The sequence below is a fragment of the Entelurus aequoreus genome, linkage group LG05 (assembly GCF_033978785.1).
Source record: "Entelurus aequoreus isolate RoL-2023_Sb linkage group LG05, RoL_Eaeq_v1.1, whole genome shotgun sequence".
NCBI classification, from domain to species: Eukaryota; Metazoa; Chordata; class Actinopteri; order Syngnathiformes; family Syngnathidae; genus Entelurus; species Entelurus aequoreus.
The window spans coordinates 947,806-968,559 of record NC_084735.1 but is presented as its reverse complement, the minus strand read 5'-3'; the positions used below and the strand labels follow the sequence as shown (position 1 = coordinate 968,559).

The following is a 20,754-nucleotide window of genomic DNA, read 5'->3' as shown; positions in this document are numbered from 1 at the left end:
TGACGGACACTTGATTAGGAACGCTGTCCAACGACGGACACTTGATTAGGAACACTGTCTAATGATGGACACTTGATTAGGAACACTGTTTAATGACGGACACTTGATTAGGAACACTGTCCAATGACAGACACTTGATTAGGAACGCTGTCCAACGACGGACACTTGATTAGGAACGCTGTCCAACGACGGACACTTGATTAGGAACGCTGTCCAACGACGGACACTTGATTAGGAACGCTGTCCAACGACGGACACTTGATTAGGAACGCTGTCCAACGACGGACACTTGATTAGGAACGCTGTCCAACGACGGACACTTGATTAGGAACGCTGTCCAACGACGGACACTTGATTAGGAACGCTGTCCAATGACGGACACTTGATTAGGAACACTGTTCAACGACGGACACTTGATTAGGAACACTGTCCAATGACGGACACTTGATTAGGAACACTGTCCAACGACGGACACTTGATTAGGAACACTGTCCAATGACGGACACTTGATTAGGAACACTGTCTAATGACGGACACTTGATTAGGAACACTGTCTAATGATGGACACTTGATTAGGAACACTGTCCAATGATGGACACTTGATTAGGAACACTGTCCAATGATGGACACTTGATTAGGAACACTGTCCAATGACGGACACTTGATTAGGAACGCTGTCCAAGGAGATGTGTCCACAGCGCAGGTGTGCCTAATGAAGTGGCCAGCGTGCTCCACTGATGTTCAGTAAAAGGCTGACAAGTCGTCCTCCATCTCGTGTCTGATTGTGCCGCCAGCACTTGAATGCACCGCTGATAGGCCTGCTTGTCACACTCCTGCATGTTCCATAATCATCATTTCCTGTATGTTCCATAATCATCATTTCCTGTATGTTCCATAATCATCATTTCCTGTATGTTCCATAATCATCATTTCCTGCATGTTCCATAATCATCATTTCCTGTATGTTTCATAATCATCATTTCCTGTATGTTCCATAATCATCATTTCCTGTATGTTCCATAATCATCATTTCCTGTATGTTCCATAATCATCATTTCCTGTATGTTCCATAATCATCATTTCCTGTATGTTCCATAATCATCATTTCCTGTATGTTCCATAATCATCATTTCCTGTATGTTCCATAATCATCATTTCCTGCATGTTCCATAATCATCATTTCCTGTATGTTCCATAATCATTTCCTGTATGTTCTATAATCATTTCCTGTATGTTCCATAATCATCATTTCCTGTATGTTCCATAATCATTTCCTGTATGTTCCATAATCATCATTTCCTGTATGTTCTATAATCATCATTTCCTGCATGTTCCATAATCATCATTTGCTGTATGTTTCATAATCATCATTTCCTGCATGTTCCATAATCATCATTTCCTGTATGTTCCATAATCATCATTTCCTGTATGTTCCATAATCATCATTTCCTGTATGTTCCATAATCATCATTTCCTGTATGTTCCATAATCATCATTTCCTGTATGTTCCATAATCATCATTTCCTGTATGTTCCATAATCATCATTTCCTGTATGTTCCATAATCATCATTTCCTGTATGTTCCATAATCATCATTTCCTGTATGTTCCATAATCATCATTTCCTGTATGTTCCATAATCATCATTTCCTGTATGTTCTATAATCATCATTTCCTGTATGTTCTATAATCATCATTTCCTGTATGTTCCATAATCATCATTTCCTGTATGTTCCATAATCATCATTTCCCATAATTCCCCATCATGGCTTGTCTGATGCCGGCCGCCACGCCGCCGCGCTGAAAAGAAGGCGCACACTTTCCGTCTTTAAATCTTGTCACAAAGAAGTCGTTGCCAAATAAATCCGACGTGTTCCCAAAGTTCTGACAGGATCACGGCAGAACCGGTCCTGAGGCGTCTAATCCACTCCACGTGTGTTCCACCACCACAGGGATCTCCACGCGGGACGGCAGCGCCAAGAAGGACCAGGACTTCAGGGGGAAGTCTCAAAGGCAGGTCCAGTTCAATCCGGGCCAGACCAGCGCCACCTGGCGGGTCCACATCCTGGTGGACGGCAAGTACGAGCAGTCTGAGACCTTCCAGATTCTTCTGTCTGAGCCGGTCATGGCGGTGCTGGAGTTTCCTGCCACGGCCACAGTGGACATCCTGGATCCTGGCGACGGTCAGTGGCCATCATGGCAACACACACATGGCAACACAACACACACATGGCAACACACACATGGCAACACACACATGGCAACACAACACACACATGGCAACACACACATGGCAACACACACATGGCAACACACACATGGCAACACACACATGGCAACACAACACACACATGTCAACACAACACATGTCAACACAACATACACATGGCAACACAACACATGTCAACACAACATACACATGGCAACACAACACACACATGGCAACACACACATGGCAACACAACACACATGGCAACACAACACATGGCAACACAACATACACATGGCAACACAACACACACATGGCAACACACACATGGCAACAAAACACACACATGGCAACACAACACATGGCAACACAACATACACATGGCAACACAACACACACATGGCAACACACACATGGCAACACAACACATGGCAACACAACACATGGCAACACAACACATGTCAACACACACATGGCAACACAACACATGGCAACACAACACATGTCAACACACACATGGCAACACACACATGGCAACACAACACATGGCAACACAACACACACATGTCAACACAACACACACATGGCAACACAACACATGGCAACACAACACACACATGTCAACACAACACACACATGGCAACACAACACATAAAAGTCAACACAACACACAAATGTCAACACAACACACAAAAGTCAACACAAGACACATTAGTCAACACAATGCACACACATCAACACAACACACAAATGTCAACACAACACACAAATGTCAACACAAGACACAAATGTCAACACAAGACACAAATGTCAACACAAGACACAAAAGTCAACACAACACACAAAAGTCAACACAAGACACAAAAGTCAACACAAGACACAGAAGTCAACACAAGACACAAAAGTCAACACAAACAGCATCTTCCACTTGTCTTCCTAGTGTGACAAAGAAGTGACTGCTGTTAGTAAAAAGTCTCCATGTCTCCTGAAGTCAGTCTGGTCCTCACATCATCCTCTCATCTCATGTCTCATCTCTCATGTCTCATGTCTCATCTCATGTCTCCTCTCTCATGTCTCATCTCTCATCTCTCATCTCTCATCTCATCTCTCAGCTCATCTCTCATGTCTCATGTCTCATCTCTCATCTCATGTCTCATCTCTCATGTCTCATGTCTCATCTCTCATCTCTCATCTCATCTCTCATGTCTCATGTCTCATCTCATGTCTCATCTCTCATCTCATCTCTCATCTCATGTCTCATCTCTCATGTCTCATCTCTCATCTCTCGTCTCATGTCTCATCTCTCATCTCTCATGTCTCATCTCTCATCTCATCTCTCATGTCTCATCTCTCATCTCATCTCTCATCTCATGTCTCATCTCTCATGTCTCATCTCTCATCTCTCGTCTCATGTCTCATCTCTCATCTCATCTCTCATCTCATGTCTCATCTCTCATGTCTCATCTCTCATCTCTCGTCTCATGTCTCATCTCTCATCTCTCATGTCTCATCTCTCATCTCATCTCTCATGTCTCATGTCTCATCTCTCATCTCATGTCTCATCTCTCATGTCTCATCTCTCATGTCTCATCTCTCATCTCATGTCTCATCTCTCATGTCTCATGTCTCATGTCTCATGTCTCCTCTCTCATGTCTCATGTCTCCTCTCTCATGTCTCCTCTCTCATATCTCATGTCTCCTCACTCATGTCTCATGTCTCCTCGCTCATGTCTCATGTCTCCTCTCTCATGTCTCATGTCTCCTCTCTCATGTCTCATGTCTCCTCTCTCATGTCTCCTCTCTCATATCTCATGTCTCCTCGCTCATGTCTCATGTTTCCTCGCTCATGTCTCATGTCTCCTCTCTCATGTCTCATGTCTCCTCTCTCATATCTCATGTCTCCTCGCTCATGTCTCATGTCTCCTCTCTCATGTCTCGTCTCCTCTCTCATGTCTCCTCTCTCCTCTCTCATGTCTCATGTCTCATGTCTCCTCTCTCATGTCTCCTCTCTCATATCTCATGTCTCCTCGCTCATGTCTCCTCGCTCATGTCTCATGTCTCCTCTCTCATGTCTCATGTCTCCTCTCTCATGTCTCATGTCTCATCTCTCATCTCTCATCTCATCTCTCATGTCTCATGTCTCATCTCATGTCTCATCTCTCATCTCTCATCTCATGTCTCATCTCTCATCTCATCTCTCATCTCATGTCTCATCTCTCATGTCTCATCTCTCATCTCTCATCTCATGTCTCATCTCTCATCTCTCATGTCTCATCTCTCATCTCATCTCTCATGTCTCATGTCTCATCTCTCATCTCATGTCTCATCTCTCATCTCATCTCTCATGTCTCATGTCTCCTCTCTCATGTCTCATGTCTCATGTCTCCTCTCTCATGTCTCATGTCTCATGTCTCCTCGCTCATGTCTCATGTCTCCTCTCTCATGTCTCCTCTCTCATGTCTCATGTCTCCTCGCTCATGTCTCATGTCTCCTCTTTCATGTCTCCTCGCTCATGTCTCATGTCTCCTCTCTCATGTCTCGTCTCCTCTCTCATGTCTCCTCTCTAATGTCTCCTCTCTCCTCGCTCATGTCTCATGTCTCCTCGCTCGTGTCTCATGTCTCCTCTCTCATGTCTCGTCTCCTCACTCATGTCTCCTCTCTCATGTCTCCTCTCTCCTCGCTCATGTCTCATGTCTCCTCGCTCGTGTCTCATGTCTCCTCTCTCATGTCTCGTCTCCTCTCTCATGTCTCCTCGCTCATGTCTCATGTCTCCTCGCTCATGTCTCATGTCTCCTCTCTCATGTCTCCTCTCTCATATCTCATGTCTCCTCGCTCATGTCTCATGTCTCCTCTCTCATGTCTCCTCTCTCATGTCTCATGTCTCCTCGCTCATGTCTCATGTCTCCTCTCTCATGTCTCGTCTCCTCTCTCATGTCTCCTCTCTCATGTCTCCTCTCTCCTCGCTCATGTCTCATGTCTCCTCGCTCGTGTCTCATGTCTCCTCTCTCATGTCTCGTCTCCTCTCTCATGTCTCCTCTCTCATGTCTCCTCTCTCCTCGCTCATGTCTCATGTCTCCTCGCTCGTGTCTCATGTCTCCTCTCTCATGTCTCGTCTCCTCTCTCATGTCTCCTCGCTCATGTCTCATGTCTCCTCGCTCATGTCTCATGTCTCCTCTCTCATGTCTCCTCTCTCATATCTCATGTCTCCTCGCTCATGTCTCATGTCTCCTCTCTCATGTCTCCTCTCTCATGTCTCCTCTCTCATGTCTCATGTCTCCTCGCTCATGTCTCATGTCTCCTCTCTCATGTCTCGTCTCCTCTCTCATGTCTCCTCTCTCATGTCTCCTCTCTCCTCGCTCATGTCTCCTCTCTCCTCTCTCATGTCTCATGTCTCCTCTCTCCTCTCTCCTCTCTCATGTCTCATGTCTCCTCTCTCCTCTCTCATGTCTCATGTCTCCTCTCTCCTCGCTCATGTCTCCTCTCTCCTCTCTCATGTCTCATGTCTCCTCTCTCCTCTCTCCTCTCTCATGTCTCATGTCTCCTCTCTCCTCTCTCATGTCTCATGTCTCCTCGCTCATGTCTCATGTCTCCTCTCTCATGTCTCGTCTCCTCTCTCATGTCTCCTCTCTCATGTCTCCTCTCTCATGTCTCCTCTCTCCTCTCTCCTCTCTCCTCTCTCATGTCTCATGTCTCCTCTCTCCTCTCTCCTCTCTCATGTCTCATGTCTCCTCTCTCCTCTCTCCTCTCTCCTCTCTCATGTCTCATGTCTCATGTCTCCTCTCTCCTCTCTCATGTCTCATGTCTCCTCGCTCATGTCTCATGTCTCCTCTCTCATGTCTCGTCTCCTCTCTCATGTCTCCTCTCTCATGTCTCCTCTCTCATGTCTCCTCTCTCCTCTCTCCTCTCTCCTCTCTCCTCTCTCATGTCCCATGTCTCCTCTCTCCTCTCTCCTCTCTCATGTCTCATGTCTCCTCTCTCATGTCTCCTCTCTCATGTCTCCTCTCTCATGTCTCATGTCTCCTCGCTCATGTCTCATGTCTCCTCTCTCATGTCTCGTCTCCTCTCTCATGTCTCCTCTCTCATGTCTCCTCTCTCCTCGCTCATGTCTCCTCTCTCCTCTCTCATGTCTCATGTCTCCTCTCTCCTCTCTCCTCTCTCATGTCTCATGTCTCCTCTCTCCTCTCTCATGTCTCATGTCTCCTCTCTCCTCGCTCATGTCTCCTCTCTCCTCTCTCATGTCTCATGTCTCCTCTCTCCTCTCTCCTCTCTCATGTCTCATGTCTCCTCTCTCCTCTCTCATGTCTCATGTCTCCTCGCTCATGTCTCATGTCTCCTCTCTCATGTCTCGTCTCCTCTCTCATGTCTCCTCTCTCATGTCTCCTCTCTCATGTCTCCTCTCTCCTCTCTCCTCTCTCCTCTCTCATGTCTCATGTCTCCTCTCTCCTCTCTCCTCTCTCATGTCTCATGTCTCCTCTCTCCTCTCTCCTCTCTCCTCTCTCATGTCTCATGTCTCATGTCTCCTCTCTCCTCTCTCATGTCTCATGTCTCCTCGCTCATGTCTCATGTCTCCTCTCTCATGTCTCGTCTCCTCTCTCATGTCTCCTCTCTCATGTCTCCTCTCTCATGTCTCCTCTCTCATGTCTCATGTCTCCTCTCTCCTCTCTCCTCTCTCATGTCTCATGTCTCCTCTCTCCTCTCTCCTCTCTCCTCTCTCATGTCTCATGTCTCATGTCTCCTCTCTCATGTCTCGTCTCCTCTCTCATGTCTCCTCTCTCATGTCTCCTCTCTCATGTCTCCTCTCTCATGTCTCATGTCTCCTCTCTCCTCTCTCCTCTCTCATGTCTCATGTCTCCTCTCTCCTCTCTCCTCTCTCCTCTCTCATGTCTCATGTCTCATGTCTCCTCTCTCATGTCTCCTCTCTCATGTCTCATGTCTCCTCTCTCCTCTCTCCTCTCTCATGCCTCATGTCTCCTCTCTCCTCTCTCCTCTCTCCTCTCTCATGTCTCATGTCTCCTCTCTCCTCTCTCCTCTCTCATGTCTCATGTCTCCTCTCTCCTCTCTCCTCTCTCCTCTCTCATGTCTCATGTCTCATGTCTCCTCTCTCCTCTCTCCTCTCTCCTCTCTCCTCTCTCATGTCTCATGTCTCCTCTCTCCTCTCTCCTCTCTCATGTCTCATGTCTCCTCTCTCCTCTCTCCTCTCTCCTCTCTCCTCTCTCATGTCTCATGTCTCATGTCTCCTCTCTCCTCTCTCCTCTCTCATGTCTCATGTCTCATGTCTCCTCTCTCCTCTCTCCTCTCTCATGTGTCCTGTGTGACAGTGGTGCAGTGTTGCAAGGTTGAAAGTGTCCACAGCAACAAGTGTGCTGCCTCCCCTGTGACTTCATTACACTGAGAAGATTGTCTAATGTGACAGAGATGCTTCACTCTCTCTGAAGACCATCACCATGAGACAAAGATCCCCAGGAGGACGCTAAACTCTGCTAGTCTCTGGCCACTCCTGCTCCATATTGTTGTTGTTCAGCCAGTCTGGCTCTGATCATTCATAACGAGGTCTTGGAGCGCGGCGTAATTAGACGTCGCCACGCCGAGCTCTCCGACTACTTCCTGTCAAAGATCACACACTCTGGTCTGCGGGAAGACTGCCTGCTCGCTGCCGCCGCCAGCAGCATTCTTGCGCAAGAAAGCTGCTTTTTCACTTTCACTTTCACTTTCTAAAAATACTCTTTGACAAAAACTTTCTACAAGATTTTTTTTCCATTTGAGGGATTAGCAACCAAACTCTGTGGACACTTGATTAGGAACGCCGTCCAATAGTGGACACTTGATTAGGAACACTGTCCAATAGTGGACACTCGATTAGGAACACTGTCCAATAGTGGACACTTGATTAGGAACACTGTCCAATAGTGGACACTTGATTAGGAACACTGTCCAATACTGGACACTCGATTAGGAACACTGTCCAATAGTGGACACTCGATTAGGAACACTGTCCAATAGTGGACACTTGATTAGGAACACTGTCCAATAGCGGACACTCGATTAGGAACACTGTCCAATAGTGGACACTCGATTAGGAACACTGTCCAATAGCGGACACTCGATTAGGAACACTGTCCAATAGCGGACACTCGATTAGGAACACTGTCCAATAGCGGACACTCGATTAGGAACACCGTCCAATAGCGGACACTCGATTAGGAACACTGTCCAATAGCGGACACTCGATTAGGAACACCGTCCAATAGCGGACACTCGATTAGGAACACCGTCCAATAGCGGACACTCGATTAGGAACACCGTCCAATAGCGGACACTCGATTAGGAACACCGTCCAATAGCGGACACTCGATTAGGAACACCGTCCAATAGCGGACACTCGATTAGGAACACCGTCCAATAGCGGACACTCGATTAGGAACACTGTCCAATAGCGGACACTCGATTAGGAACACTGTCCAATAGCGGACACTCGATTAGGAACACTGTCCAATAGTGGACACTCGATTAGGAACACTGTCCAATAGCGGACACTCGATTAGGAACACTGTCCAATAGCGGACACTCGATTAGTAACACTGTCCAATAGCGGACACTCGATTAGGAACACTGTCCAATAGCGGACACTCGATTAGGAACACCGTCCAATAGCGGACACTCGATTAGGAACACTGTCCAATAGCGGACACTCGATTAGGAACACCGTCCAATAGCGGACACTCGATTAGGAACACTGTCCAATAGCGGACACTCGATTAGGAACACTGTCCAATAGCGGACACTCGATTAGGAACACCGTCCAATAGCGGACACTCGATTAGGAACACCGTCCAATAGCGGACACTCGATTAGGAACACCGTCCAATAGCGGACACTCGATTAGGAACACTGTCCAATAGCGGACACTCGATTAGGAACACTGTCCAATAGCGGACACTCGATTAGGAACACTGTCCAATAGCGGACACTCGATTAGGAACACTGTCCAATAGCGGACACTCGATTAGGAACACTCGATTAGGAACACTGTCCAATAGCGGACACTCGATTAGGAACACTGTCCAATAGCGGACACTCGATTAGGGACACCGTCCAATAGCGGACACTCGATTAGGGACACCGTCCAATGGCGGACACTCGATTAGGAACACCGTCCAATGGCGGACACTCGATTAGGAACACCGTCCAGTGGCGGACATTCGATTAGGAACACCGTCCAGTGGCGGACACTCGATTAGGAACACCGTCCAACGGCGGACACTTGATTAGGAACACTGTCCAGTGACGGACACTCGATTAGGGACACTGTCCAGTGACGGACACTCGATTAGGGACACCGTCCAGTGACGGACACTCGATTAGGGACACCGTCCACTGACGGACACTCGATTAGGGACACCGTCCAGTGGCGGACATTTGATTAGGGACACTGTCCAGTGGCAGACACTTGATTAGGAACACTGTCCAGTGGCGGACACTTGATTAGGAACACTGTCCAGTGGTGGACACTTGATTAGGAACACTGTCCAACGGCGGACACTTGATTAGGGACACTGTCCAGCGGCGGACACTTGATTAGGGACACTGTCCAGCGGCGGACACTTGATTAGGGACACTGTCCAGCGGCGGACACTTGATTAGGGACACTGTCCAGCGGCGGACACTTGATTAGGGACACTGTCCACTGGCGGACACTTGATTAGGGACACTGTCCAGTGGCGGACACTTGATTAGGGACACTGTCCAGTGACGGACACTTGATTAGGGACACTGTCCAGTGACGGACACTTGATTAGGGACACTGTCCAGTGGCGGACACTTGATTAGGAACACTGTCCAACGGCGGACACTTGATTAGGGACACTGTCCAGTGGCGGACACTCGATTAGGAACACTGTCCAGTGACGGACACTTGATTAGGGACACTGTCCAGTGACGGACACTTGATTAGGAACACTGTCCAGTGGTGGACACTTGATTAGGAACACTGTCCAACGGCGGACACTTGATTAGGGACACTGTCCAACGGCGGACACTTGATTAGGGACACTGTCCAACGGCGGACACTTGATTAGGGACACTGTCCAGCGGCGGACACTTGATTAGGGACACTGTCCAGCGGCGGACACTTGATTAGGGACACTGTCCAGTGGCGGACACTTGATTAGGGACACTGTCCAGTGGCGGACACTTGATTAGGAACACTGTCCAGTGACAGACACTTGATTAGGGACACTGTCCAGTGGCGGACACTTGATTAGGGACACTGTCCAGTGACGGACACTTGATTAGGGACACTGTCCAGTGACGGACACTTGATTAGGGACACTGTCCAGTGACGGACACTTGATTAGGGACACTGTCCAGTGACGGACACTTGATTAGGGACACTGTCCACTGGCGGACACTTGATTAGGGACACTGTCCAGTGGCGGACACTTGATTAGGGACACTGTCCAGTGACGGACACTTGATTAGGAACACTGTCCAGTGACGGACACTTGATTAGGGACACTGTCCAGTGACGGACACTTGATTAGGGACACTGTCCAGTGACGGACACTTGATTAGGGACACTGTCCAGTGGCGGACACTTGATTAGGGACACTGTCCAGTGGCGGACACTTGATTAGGGACACTGTCCAGTGACGGACACTTGATTAGGGACACTGTCCAGTGACGGACACTTGATTAGGAACACCGTCCAGTGGCGGACACTTGATTAGGGACACCGTCCAGTGGCGGACACTTGATTAGGGACACCGTCCAGTGGCGGACACTTGATTAGGGACACTGTCCAGTGGCGGACACTTGATTAGGGACACTGTCCAGTGACGGACACTTGATTAGGGACACTGTCCAGTGGCGGACACTTGATTAGGGACACTGTCCAGTGACGGACACTTGATTAGGAACACTGTCCAGTGACGGACACTTGATTAGGAACACTGTCCAGTGACGGACACTTGATTAGGGACACTGTCCAGTGACGGACACTTGATTAGGAACACCGTCCAGTGGCGGACACTTGATTAGGGACACCGTCCAGTGGCGGACACTTGATTAGGGACACTGTCCAGTGACAGACACTTGATTAGGGACACTGTCCAGTGGCGGACACTTGATTAGGAACACTGTCCAATGGCGGACACTTGATTAGGGACACTGTCCAGTGGCGGACACTTGATTAGGAACACTGTCCAATGGCGGACACTTGACTGAGCGATACAGAACACTGATATCGTGATACAGTTTTCAGCCATATCTCCCAGACCTAAGTGAACTCCTCCCACCTTGCCTTCATGACTGATATCGTGATACAGTTTTCAGCCATATCTCCCAGACCTAATCCTCCCACCTTGCCTTCATGACTGATATCGTGATACAGTTTTCAGCCATATCTCCCAGACCTAATCCTCCCACCTTGCCTTCATGACTGATATCGTGATACAGTTTTCAGCCATATCTCCCAGACCTAAGTGAACTCCTCCCACCTTGCCTTCATGACTGATATCGTGATACAGTTTTCAGCCATATCTCCCAGACCTAATCCTCCCACCTTGCCTTCATGACTGATATCGTGATACAGTTTTCAGCCATATCTCCCAGACCTAATCCTCCCACCTTGCCTTCATGACTGATATCGTGATACAGTTTTCAGCCATATCTCCCAGACCTAATCCTCCCACCTTGCCTTCATGATCCTTCCTGGGATCAGACAATCTCTCCCGGAGGTTCTTCCTGCCTATTCTCCAAAAGTCTTGTAATGATCCAAAAAGTCCCCCAACAAAAATGGTGGTCCAACTTGAAGTGTGTGATGGCTAAAAGCTTCTTCTGCCTTCCATCAGAGTCCACCGTCTTCTTCCCGGAGCGGCTCCTGTGGGTGGAGGAGGGTGTGGGCCGTCTGTCCATCCCGGTGCATCGCAGCGGTGACGTCAGCGAGGAGCTCCTGGTGCTCTGCTACACTCTGCAAGGTAGGACCTTGAACGCCTCGTCGTACGCTCACCTTCTCCCCAGCAGGGGGCGTTCATCCCAATCAACAAGCAAAAGAAAGGCAGCCATGTTTTTAGGGAATGTTCTTCAAATAGTTCCTCCCTAAATTGCCTGAATTCGCAGCAGCTTCTTCGGGAAGTAGAAAATAGTGCAAAGTGTGAAAATGTAAACATAGAGAAACCTGAGAAGAACTATTTTCTGCAGGTGTAGTGGCAGAAAGTTGCAGCTGTGCTCTAAAGGGTGAGCTAAGGTGGTGTGGCATTAGCGGTCTTGCCTTGCATCATGTACAGACCACATTGGTCTGACTACGGTCCCGTTGGAAAAAATCCAAAAACCTGTCCAGGTGACCACAATTTTTTCATTTTGACTTTCTCTTTTCACTCCATGCAAAGAATCAACCAAACTTGACAGTTGATACTGTCACCTGATTGACTTCCTGGTTACCAAGTTTGTTCATGCAACCAACCTTGATTCCATATTTCCACTTTCTTCCCACAAACAAGGAAAGAACTGATATTAATAAAGTAAATAATAATTATTAAATGAGTAAATAAAGGGGAACTGTATTTTAAAAAAAATGAAACAAATACAAATTATTAATAAGATAAATATAGATAAAAAATGATGTAATTAATAAGGGAGAACTGCATTAAAATATAGAAAGATAAATAAATTAACAAAATTACAAAGACATTTAAAAATTACATTAATTTATTAATTTAATTAAATCAATTATTCAATTAATAAATTAATGTATTAATTATTAATTAACTTACATTTCAAAATTGATTAAAAATCAATAAATTAATAAGGGGAAACTGCATTATAAATAAACAAAATTAATACATTTTAGAAATGACAAAATACTTATAAAATAAATAATAACTAAAAATAAATAAATGATTAGCAAGAAACTGCATTAAATAATAAACAAACAAATAAGTGAAATAAATGACAAAATATTAATGAAATTATTTATTAAAAAAGGAAATAAAGGGGAACTGAATTTTAAAAAATTAACAAAAATAAATTAAAAAAATTTAAAAATATTTATAAAATAGATAAAAATGAATAAATAAATAAATTGATGAGGGAGAACTGCATAAAAAAAATCCACAAAATTAAACAAATTCTAAAATTCTAAAATATTAATAAAATAAATAATAACAATTAAATGAGTAAATAAGGGGGAACTGCATTTCAAAACACTTTAAAAAGTAAGAATTATTATAAAATAAATAATGATAAAAATTTAATTAATAAGGAAAAACTGCATTAAAAATATAGAAAGATAAATAAATTAACAAATTTACAAAGAAATTGATTAAAAAAAAGATTAAAAAATCAATAAATTAATAAGGGGAAACTACATTATAAATAAACAATACAATACATTTTAAAAATGACAAAATACTTATAAAATAAAGAATAACTAACAATAAATAAATGATTAGCAGGAAACTGCATTAAATAATAAACAAACAAATAAGTGAAATAAATTACAAAATATTAATGAAATTATTCATTAAAAAAGGAAATAAGGGGGAACTGAATTTAAAAAATGAACAAAAATAAATAAACAATTTTTAATAATAATTATAAAATAGATAACAATAAAAAACATTGATAAGGTGGAACTGCATTCAAAAAATAAACAAAAAATAAACAAATTCTAAAAATACAAAATATTAATAAAATAAAGAATAATAATTAAATGAGTAAATAAGGGGCAACTGCATTTAAAAATGTTTAAAAAGTAAGAATTATTAATCAAATAAATAATGACAAAAAATTAATTAATAAGAAAGAACTGCATTAAAAATATAGAAAGATAAATAAATTAACAAAATTCCAAATAAATTAATTTTAAAAAGTATGATTAAAAAATAAATAAATAAGGAGGAAATGCATAAAAAAATAAACAAAATAATAACTTTTAAAAATGACACAACGTTAATGAAATGTCACATTCAAAAGTGGGCTTTTGCAAATAGTAGCTGTCATACCAACACAGGACGCCATGTTGTGACCTCACAAACCGCCTATAAAAAATTTAAGAGCAGCCCTTGGATTGAAAACGACGGGTTTTAATGAAATGTTAATATATTCACGTTAATGGCTTTTTCTCAAGTCGTGGATCGTGACTCTTCTCTGAGTGCCGTCAAAAGCCAGCAGGAAGAACCTTGCGCCTTGTTTGATTTGCAGCCGCAGAAAGGTCAACACGCCACAAAGTGTGCTAACACCGCCTCTCAACCTCATCACCACACAACCGCCATCTCATTAGCAATGCGCACGGGAAATTAGGGCTAATTAGCGCCGCACTGTAAACATTGAACAGACCAATCCCGAATCCAGACTGTGATCCGGATCATTCTTAAAACCAAATTACGTGTTCCTTATCCCATTTCTGACATTTCCTGAAAGTTTCATTGAAATCTGCACATACCTTTTTAAGCTAGGTCGCTAACTAACTAGCCAGTCAACACGCAAACCCCTGGATCTGGTGTTTTGTTGCGCCCTGGAAAGTGTTAACACTGTAAGTATTGTTCTTATTACGCGCCAGCTGTTTGATTGTAACGTGTACGGAGGTTAATTTGTGTCTTCATTACGAAAGCTTTTTTTTTTTGACACCGGATTTATGTAACTGAATTTTTTGGGTTTTCATTTTTTTGCATCATAATATGTTTGTTTTGAAATTCAGTGTTTGAAAAATACGCAGAATTTTTTATACACTGACATTTTTTTTACACTGGATTTTTTTAGTCTGCTTAGGCTGCTGCCCCCGTGACCTGACATCGGATAAGCGGAAGAAAATGGATGGGTGGATAGATGCATTTTTTACGCTGAATTTTTATACACTGAATTTTAACACACTGAATTTTTTTTTACACTGAATTTTTAAACACTGAAATTTTTTTACACTGAATTTTTACAAACTTAATTTTTAAACACCGAAATTTGTAAACGCTGAAATTTTATATACTGAATTTTGTATACACTAAATTTTTTATACACTCAATTTTTTCACACTGAATTTTTAAACACTGATATTTGTAAACGCTGAAATTTTATACTCTGAATTTTTATACACTGACATTTTTTTCTACCCTGAATTTTTGTACACTGAATTTTTACACACTGAATTTTTAAACACTGAAATTTGTAAACGCTGAAATTTTATACACTGAATTTTTATACACTGACATTTTTTTCTACCCTGAATTTTTGTACACTGAATTTTTACACACTGACATTTTTTTTACACTGATTTTTTTACTCTGCTTAGGCTGCTGCCCCCGCGACCCGACCTTGGATGAGCGGAAGAAAATGAATGACGGATGGATGAAATTTTAGACTGAATTTTTAAGCACTGAATTTTTATAGACTGCAATTTTTTTTACACTGAATTTTAATACACAAACATTTTTTTACACTGAATTTTTAAGTACTGAATTTTTATACACTGACATTTTTTTTTTTTTACACTGAATATTTTTAAACACACGCATTTTGTTAACATTTTTTTTTCCAATGAAATTGTCAGTATAATTGGATGTAAAAAAAATTCAATTGACAAAATTCGGTGTAAAAAAAAAAGCTTTCTTAATTTTAGTTTCCATTAGAGGTGCACAAATCGCCATGTAAAATCGCTAATGCTAATCAGTAGCATGTAAACAGAAAAGCCAATGTATATTAGCAACAAGCTAGCGCAATTTCTTCGTTGGTGTTGAAAATGTCAACATAATTTGACTGAGTGAGAGTTAAAAGTAGGAAATAGGACGTTTATGGCCTCAACTTTCCTAGTAACGCCGCCCTCTCCTTACAAGGTTCCGCCACCGGCACGGAAGCCGGCAGCGTCCTGTCCTACTCGGACTACATCTCGCGGCCCGAGGAGCACGCCAGCGTGCTGCGCTTCCACGGGGGCGAGCGGGAGAAGTGGTGCCACGTGGTGGTCATCGACGACTCGCTGTACGAGGGCCAGGAGCACTTCAACGTCAGCCTCTCCTCGCCTGTGGGGGGCCGCCTGGGCCGCCCGCACCCCTCTGCCACGGTCGCCATCCTGGAGGACAGAGACGACGGTAACTATACCGCCATGTTGCGTTTCCATGTCACTGTCGTCCAGGTGCTCGTTACAAGACGCTCCCCGATGAAGGGGAACTGCATTAAAAAATCAACAAAAATAAACAAATTCTAAAATTACAAAATATTAATACAATTTATAATAATAATTAAATGAGTAAATAAGGGGGAACTGCATTTAAAAAAAATAGAAAGATAAATAAATTAACAAAATTACAAAGTAATTGATAAAAAAAAAAGATAAAAAATTTAATAAATGAATGAGGGGAAACTGCATTATAAATAAACAAAATGAATACATTTTAAAAATGACAAAATACTTATAAAATAAATAATAACTAAAAATAAATATATCATTAGCAGGAAACTGCATTAAATAATAAACAAAGAAATAAGTGAAAAATAATGACAAAATATTAATGAAATTATTCATTAAAAAATGAAATAAGGGGGAATTGAATTAAAAAAATTAACAAAAATAAATTAAAACATTAAAAAAATTATTACAAAATAGATAACAATAAAAGAAAATACATTGATAAGGGGGAACTGCATTAAAAAAATCAACAAAAATAAACAAATTCTAAAATTACAAAATATTAATAAAATAAATAATAATAATTTAATGAGTAAATAAGGGGGAACTGCATTTAAAAAAATAGAAAGATAAATAAATTAACAAAATTACAAAGTAATTTATAATAAAAAAAAAGATTAAAAAATCAATAAATGAATAAGGGGAGACTGCATTATAAATAAACAAAATTAATACATTTTAAAAATGACAAAATACTTATAAAATAAATAATAGCTAAAAAATAATTAAATTATTAGCAGGAAACTGCATTAAATAATAAGCAAAGAAATAAGTGAAAAAGAATTACAAAATATTAATAAAATTATTCATTAAAAAAAGAAATAAGGGGGAATTTAATTTAAAAAATTAACAAAAATAAATTAAAACATTAAAAACATTATTACAAAATAGATAACAATAAAAGAAAATACATTGATGAGGGGGAACTGCATTAAAAAATAAACAAATTCTAAAATTACAAAATATTAATAAAATAAATAATAATAATTTAATGAGTAAATAAGGGGGAACTGCATTTAAAAAAATAGAAAGATAAATAAATTAACAAAATTACAAAGTAATTGATTAAAAAAAAAAATCAATAAATGAATAAGGGGATACTGCATTATAAATAAACAAAATGAATACATTTTAAAAATGACAAAATACTTATAAAATAAATAATAGCTAAAAATAATTCAATTATTAGCAGGAAACTGCATTAAATAATAAGCAAATAAATAAGTGAAAAATAATTACATAATATTAATGAAATTATTCATAAAAAAAGAAATAAGGGGGAATTTAATTTAAAAAATTAACAAAAATCAATTAAAACATTAAAAACATTATTACAAAATAGATAACAATAAAAGAAAATACATTGATAAGGGGGAACTGCATTAAAAAATAAACAAAAATAAACAAATTCTAAAATTACAAAATATTAATAAAATTAATAATAATAATTTAATGAGTAAATAAGGGGGAACTGCATTTAAACAAATAGAAAGATAAATAAATTAACAAAATTACAAAGTAATTTATTTAAATAAAAAAAATCAATAAATGAATAAGGGGATACTGCATTATAAATAAACAAAATGAATACATTTTAAAAATGACAAAATACTTATAGAATAAATAATAGCTAAAAATAATTAAATTATTAGCAGGAAACTGCATTAAATAATAAGCAAAGAAATAAGTGAAAAAGAATTACAAAATATTAATGAAATTATTAATTAAAAAATTAAATAAGGGGGAACTGACGTAAAAAAATGAACAAAAATATTTTTTATTTTTTTTAAAGATAATTATAAAATAGATAACAATACATAAATAAATACATTGATAAGGGGGAACTGCATTAAAAAATAAACAAATTCTAAAATATTAATAAAATAAATAATAATAATTAAATGAGTAAATAAGGGGGAACTGCATTTTTAAAAAACATTAAAAATTAAGAATTATTATAAAATAAATAATGATAAAAAATGATGTAATTAATAAGGAAGAACTGCATTAAAAATGTATTTAAAAAAATTGCTGCTGGGAAACACTTTGCTCGTAATTATGTGCTGACTTATAGGGGAAGTGTGTTAAAGAAATATATTAAAAAATAAATTTAAATACACTATCAACAAAATAAATAATTGTTAAAAAAATAAATAAGGTGGAACTGCATTAAAAACAAATTATTACAAAAAAATACTAAATATTATTAAAATAAATAATGATAAAAAAATAAATAATTTAATACGGAAGAATTGCATAAAAAAAATATGGAAAAATAAATAAATTAACAAAATTACAAGACAATTAATAAAAAAATAATGATTAAAAAATGCATAAATGAATAAGGGGAGACTGCATTATAAATAAACAAAATGAATACACTTAAAAATGACAAAATACTTATAAAATAAATAATAATTACAAGTAAATAAAGTATTAGCAGGAAACTGCATTAAATAATAAACAAAGAAATAAGTGAAAAAAATTACAAAATATTAATGAAATTATTCATTAAAAAGGAAATAAGGTGGAACTGAATTCAAAAAATTAACAAAAATAAATTAAAACATTTTAAAGATAATTATAAAATAGATAACAATAAATAGTAAATAAGGGGGAACTGCATTTAAAAAAATAAAAAAGTAAGAATTATTAATAAAATAAATAATGATAAAAAATGAATTAATTAATAAGGAAAAACTGCATAAGTTAAAAAATTTACAAAGAAATAGATTTTAAAAAAGTATAATTAAAAATAAATAAATAAGGAGGAACTGCATAAAAAAGGAGACAAAATAATAACTTTTGAAAATGACACAACGTTAATGAAATGTCCCATTCAAATAGTAGCTGTCATACCAACACAGGAAGTCCAACTGGTGTCTCGTCACTGTCGTCCAGGTGCTCATTAGAAGACGCTCCCCGATAAAGGGGAACTGCATTAAAAAATCAACAAAAATAAACAAATTCTAAAATTACAAAATATTAATAACATTTATAATAATAATTAAAAGAGTAAATAAGGGGGAACTGCATTTAAAAAAAATAGAAAGATAAATAAATTAACAAAATTACAAAGTAATTTATAAAAAAAAAAGGGGAAAAAAAATAATAAATGAATAAGGGGAAACTGCATTATAAATAAACAAAATGAATACATTTTTAAAAATGACAAAATACTTATAAAATAAATAATAACTAAAAATAAACAAACTATTAGCAGGAAACTGCATTCAATAATAAAAAAAGAAATAAGTGAAAAATAATTACAAAATATTAATGAAACTATTCATTAAAAAATGAAATAAGGGGGAATTGAATTTAAAAAAATAACAAAAATAAATTAAAACATTAAAAAAAATTATTACAAAATAGATAACAATAAAAGAAAATACATTGATAAGGGGGAACTGCATTAAAAAATAAACAAAAATAAACAAACTCTAAAATTACAAAATATTGATAAAATAAATAATAATAATTTAATGAGTAAATAAGGGGGAACTGCATTTAAAAAAATAGAAAGATAAATAAATTAACAAAATTACAAAGTAATTTATTAAAAAAAAGATTAAAAAATCAATAAATGAATAAGGGGATACTGCATTATAAATAAACAAAATGAATACATTTTAAAAATGACAAAATACTTGTAAAATAAATAATAGCTAAAAATAATTAAATTATTAGCAGGAAACTGCATTAAATAATAAGCAAAGAAATAAGTGAAAAAGAATTACAAAATATTAATGAAATTATTCATTAAAAAAATTAAATAAGGGGGAACTGACGTAAAAAAATGAACAAAAATATATATATATATATTTTTTAAAGATAATTATAAAATAGATAACAATAAATAAATAAATACATTGCTAAGGGGGAACTGCATTAAAAAATAAACAAAAATAAACAAATTCTAAAATTACAAAATATTAATAAAATAAATAATAATAATTAAATGAGTAAATATGGGGGAACTGCATTTTTAAAAATATTAAAAAGTAAGAATTATTATAAAATAAATAATAATAAAAAATGATGTAATTAATAAGGAAGAACTGCATTAAAAAAATGTATTAAAAAAATTGCTGCTGGGAAACACTGCTCGTAATTATGTGCTGACTTATAGGGGAAGTATGTTAAAGAAATAGATTAAAAAATAAATTTAAATACACTATCAACAAAATAAATAATTGTTGAAAAATAAATAAGGTGGAACTGCATTAAAAACACATTATTACAAAAAAATACTAAATATTATTAAAATAAATAATGATAAAAAAGAAATAATTTAATACGGAAGAATTGCATTAAAAAAATATGGAAAAATAAATAAATTAACAAAATTACAAGACAATTAATAAAAAAATAAT

General features: G+C 38.5%; 1 protein-coding gene across 1 annotated transcript in view; it reads left to right on the top strand.

Moving 5' to 3' along the window:
* The window catches only part of LOC133649511 (FRAS1-related extracellular matrix protein 2-like), a 112,360-nt gene that overhangs the window by 47,750 nt on the left and 43,856 nt on the right, over positions 1 to 20,754 (top strand). Inside the window, exons 4-6 of the mRNA XM_062046100.1 lie at positions 1,952 to 2,182; positions 12,057 to 12,182; positions 16,029 to 16,280. Of these exons, the coding sequence (XP_061902084.1) occupies positions 1,952 to 2,182; positions 12,057 to 12,182; positions 16,029 to 16,280 (609 nt within the window). The remainder of the gene's footprint in view (positions 1 to 1,951; positions 2,183 to 12,056; positions 12,183 to 16,028; positions 16,281 to 20,754) is intronic.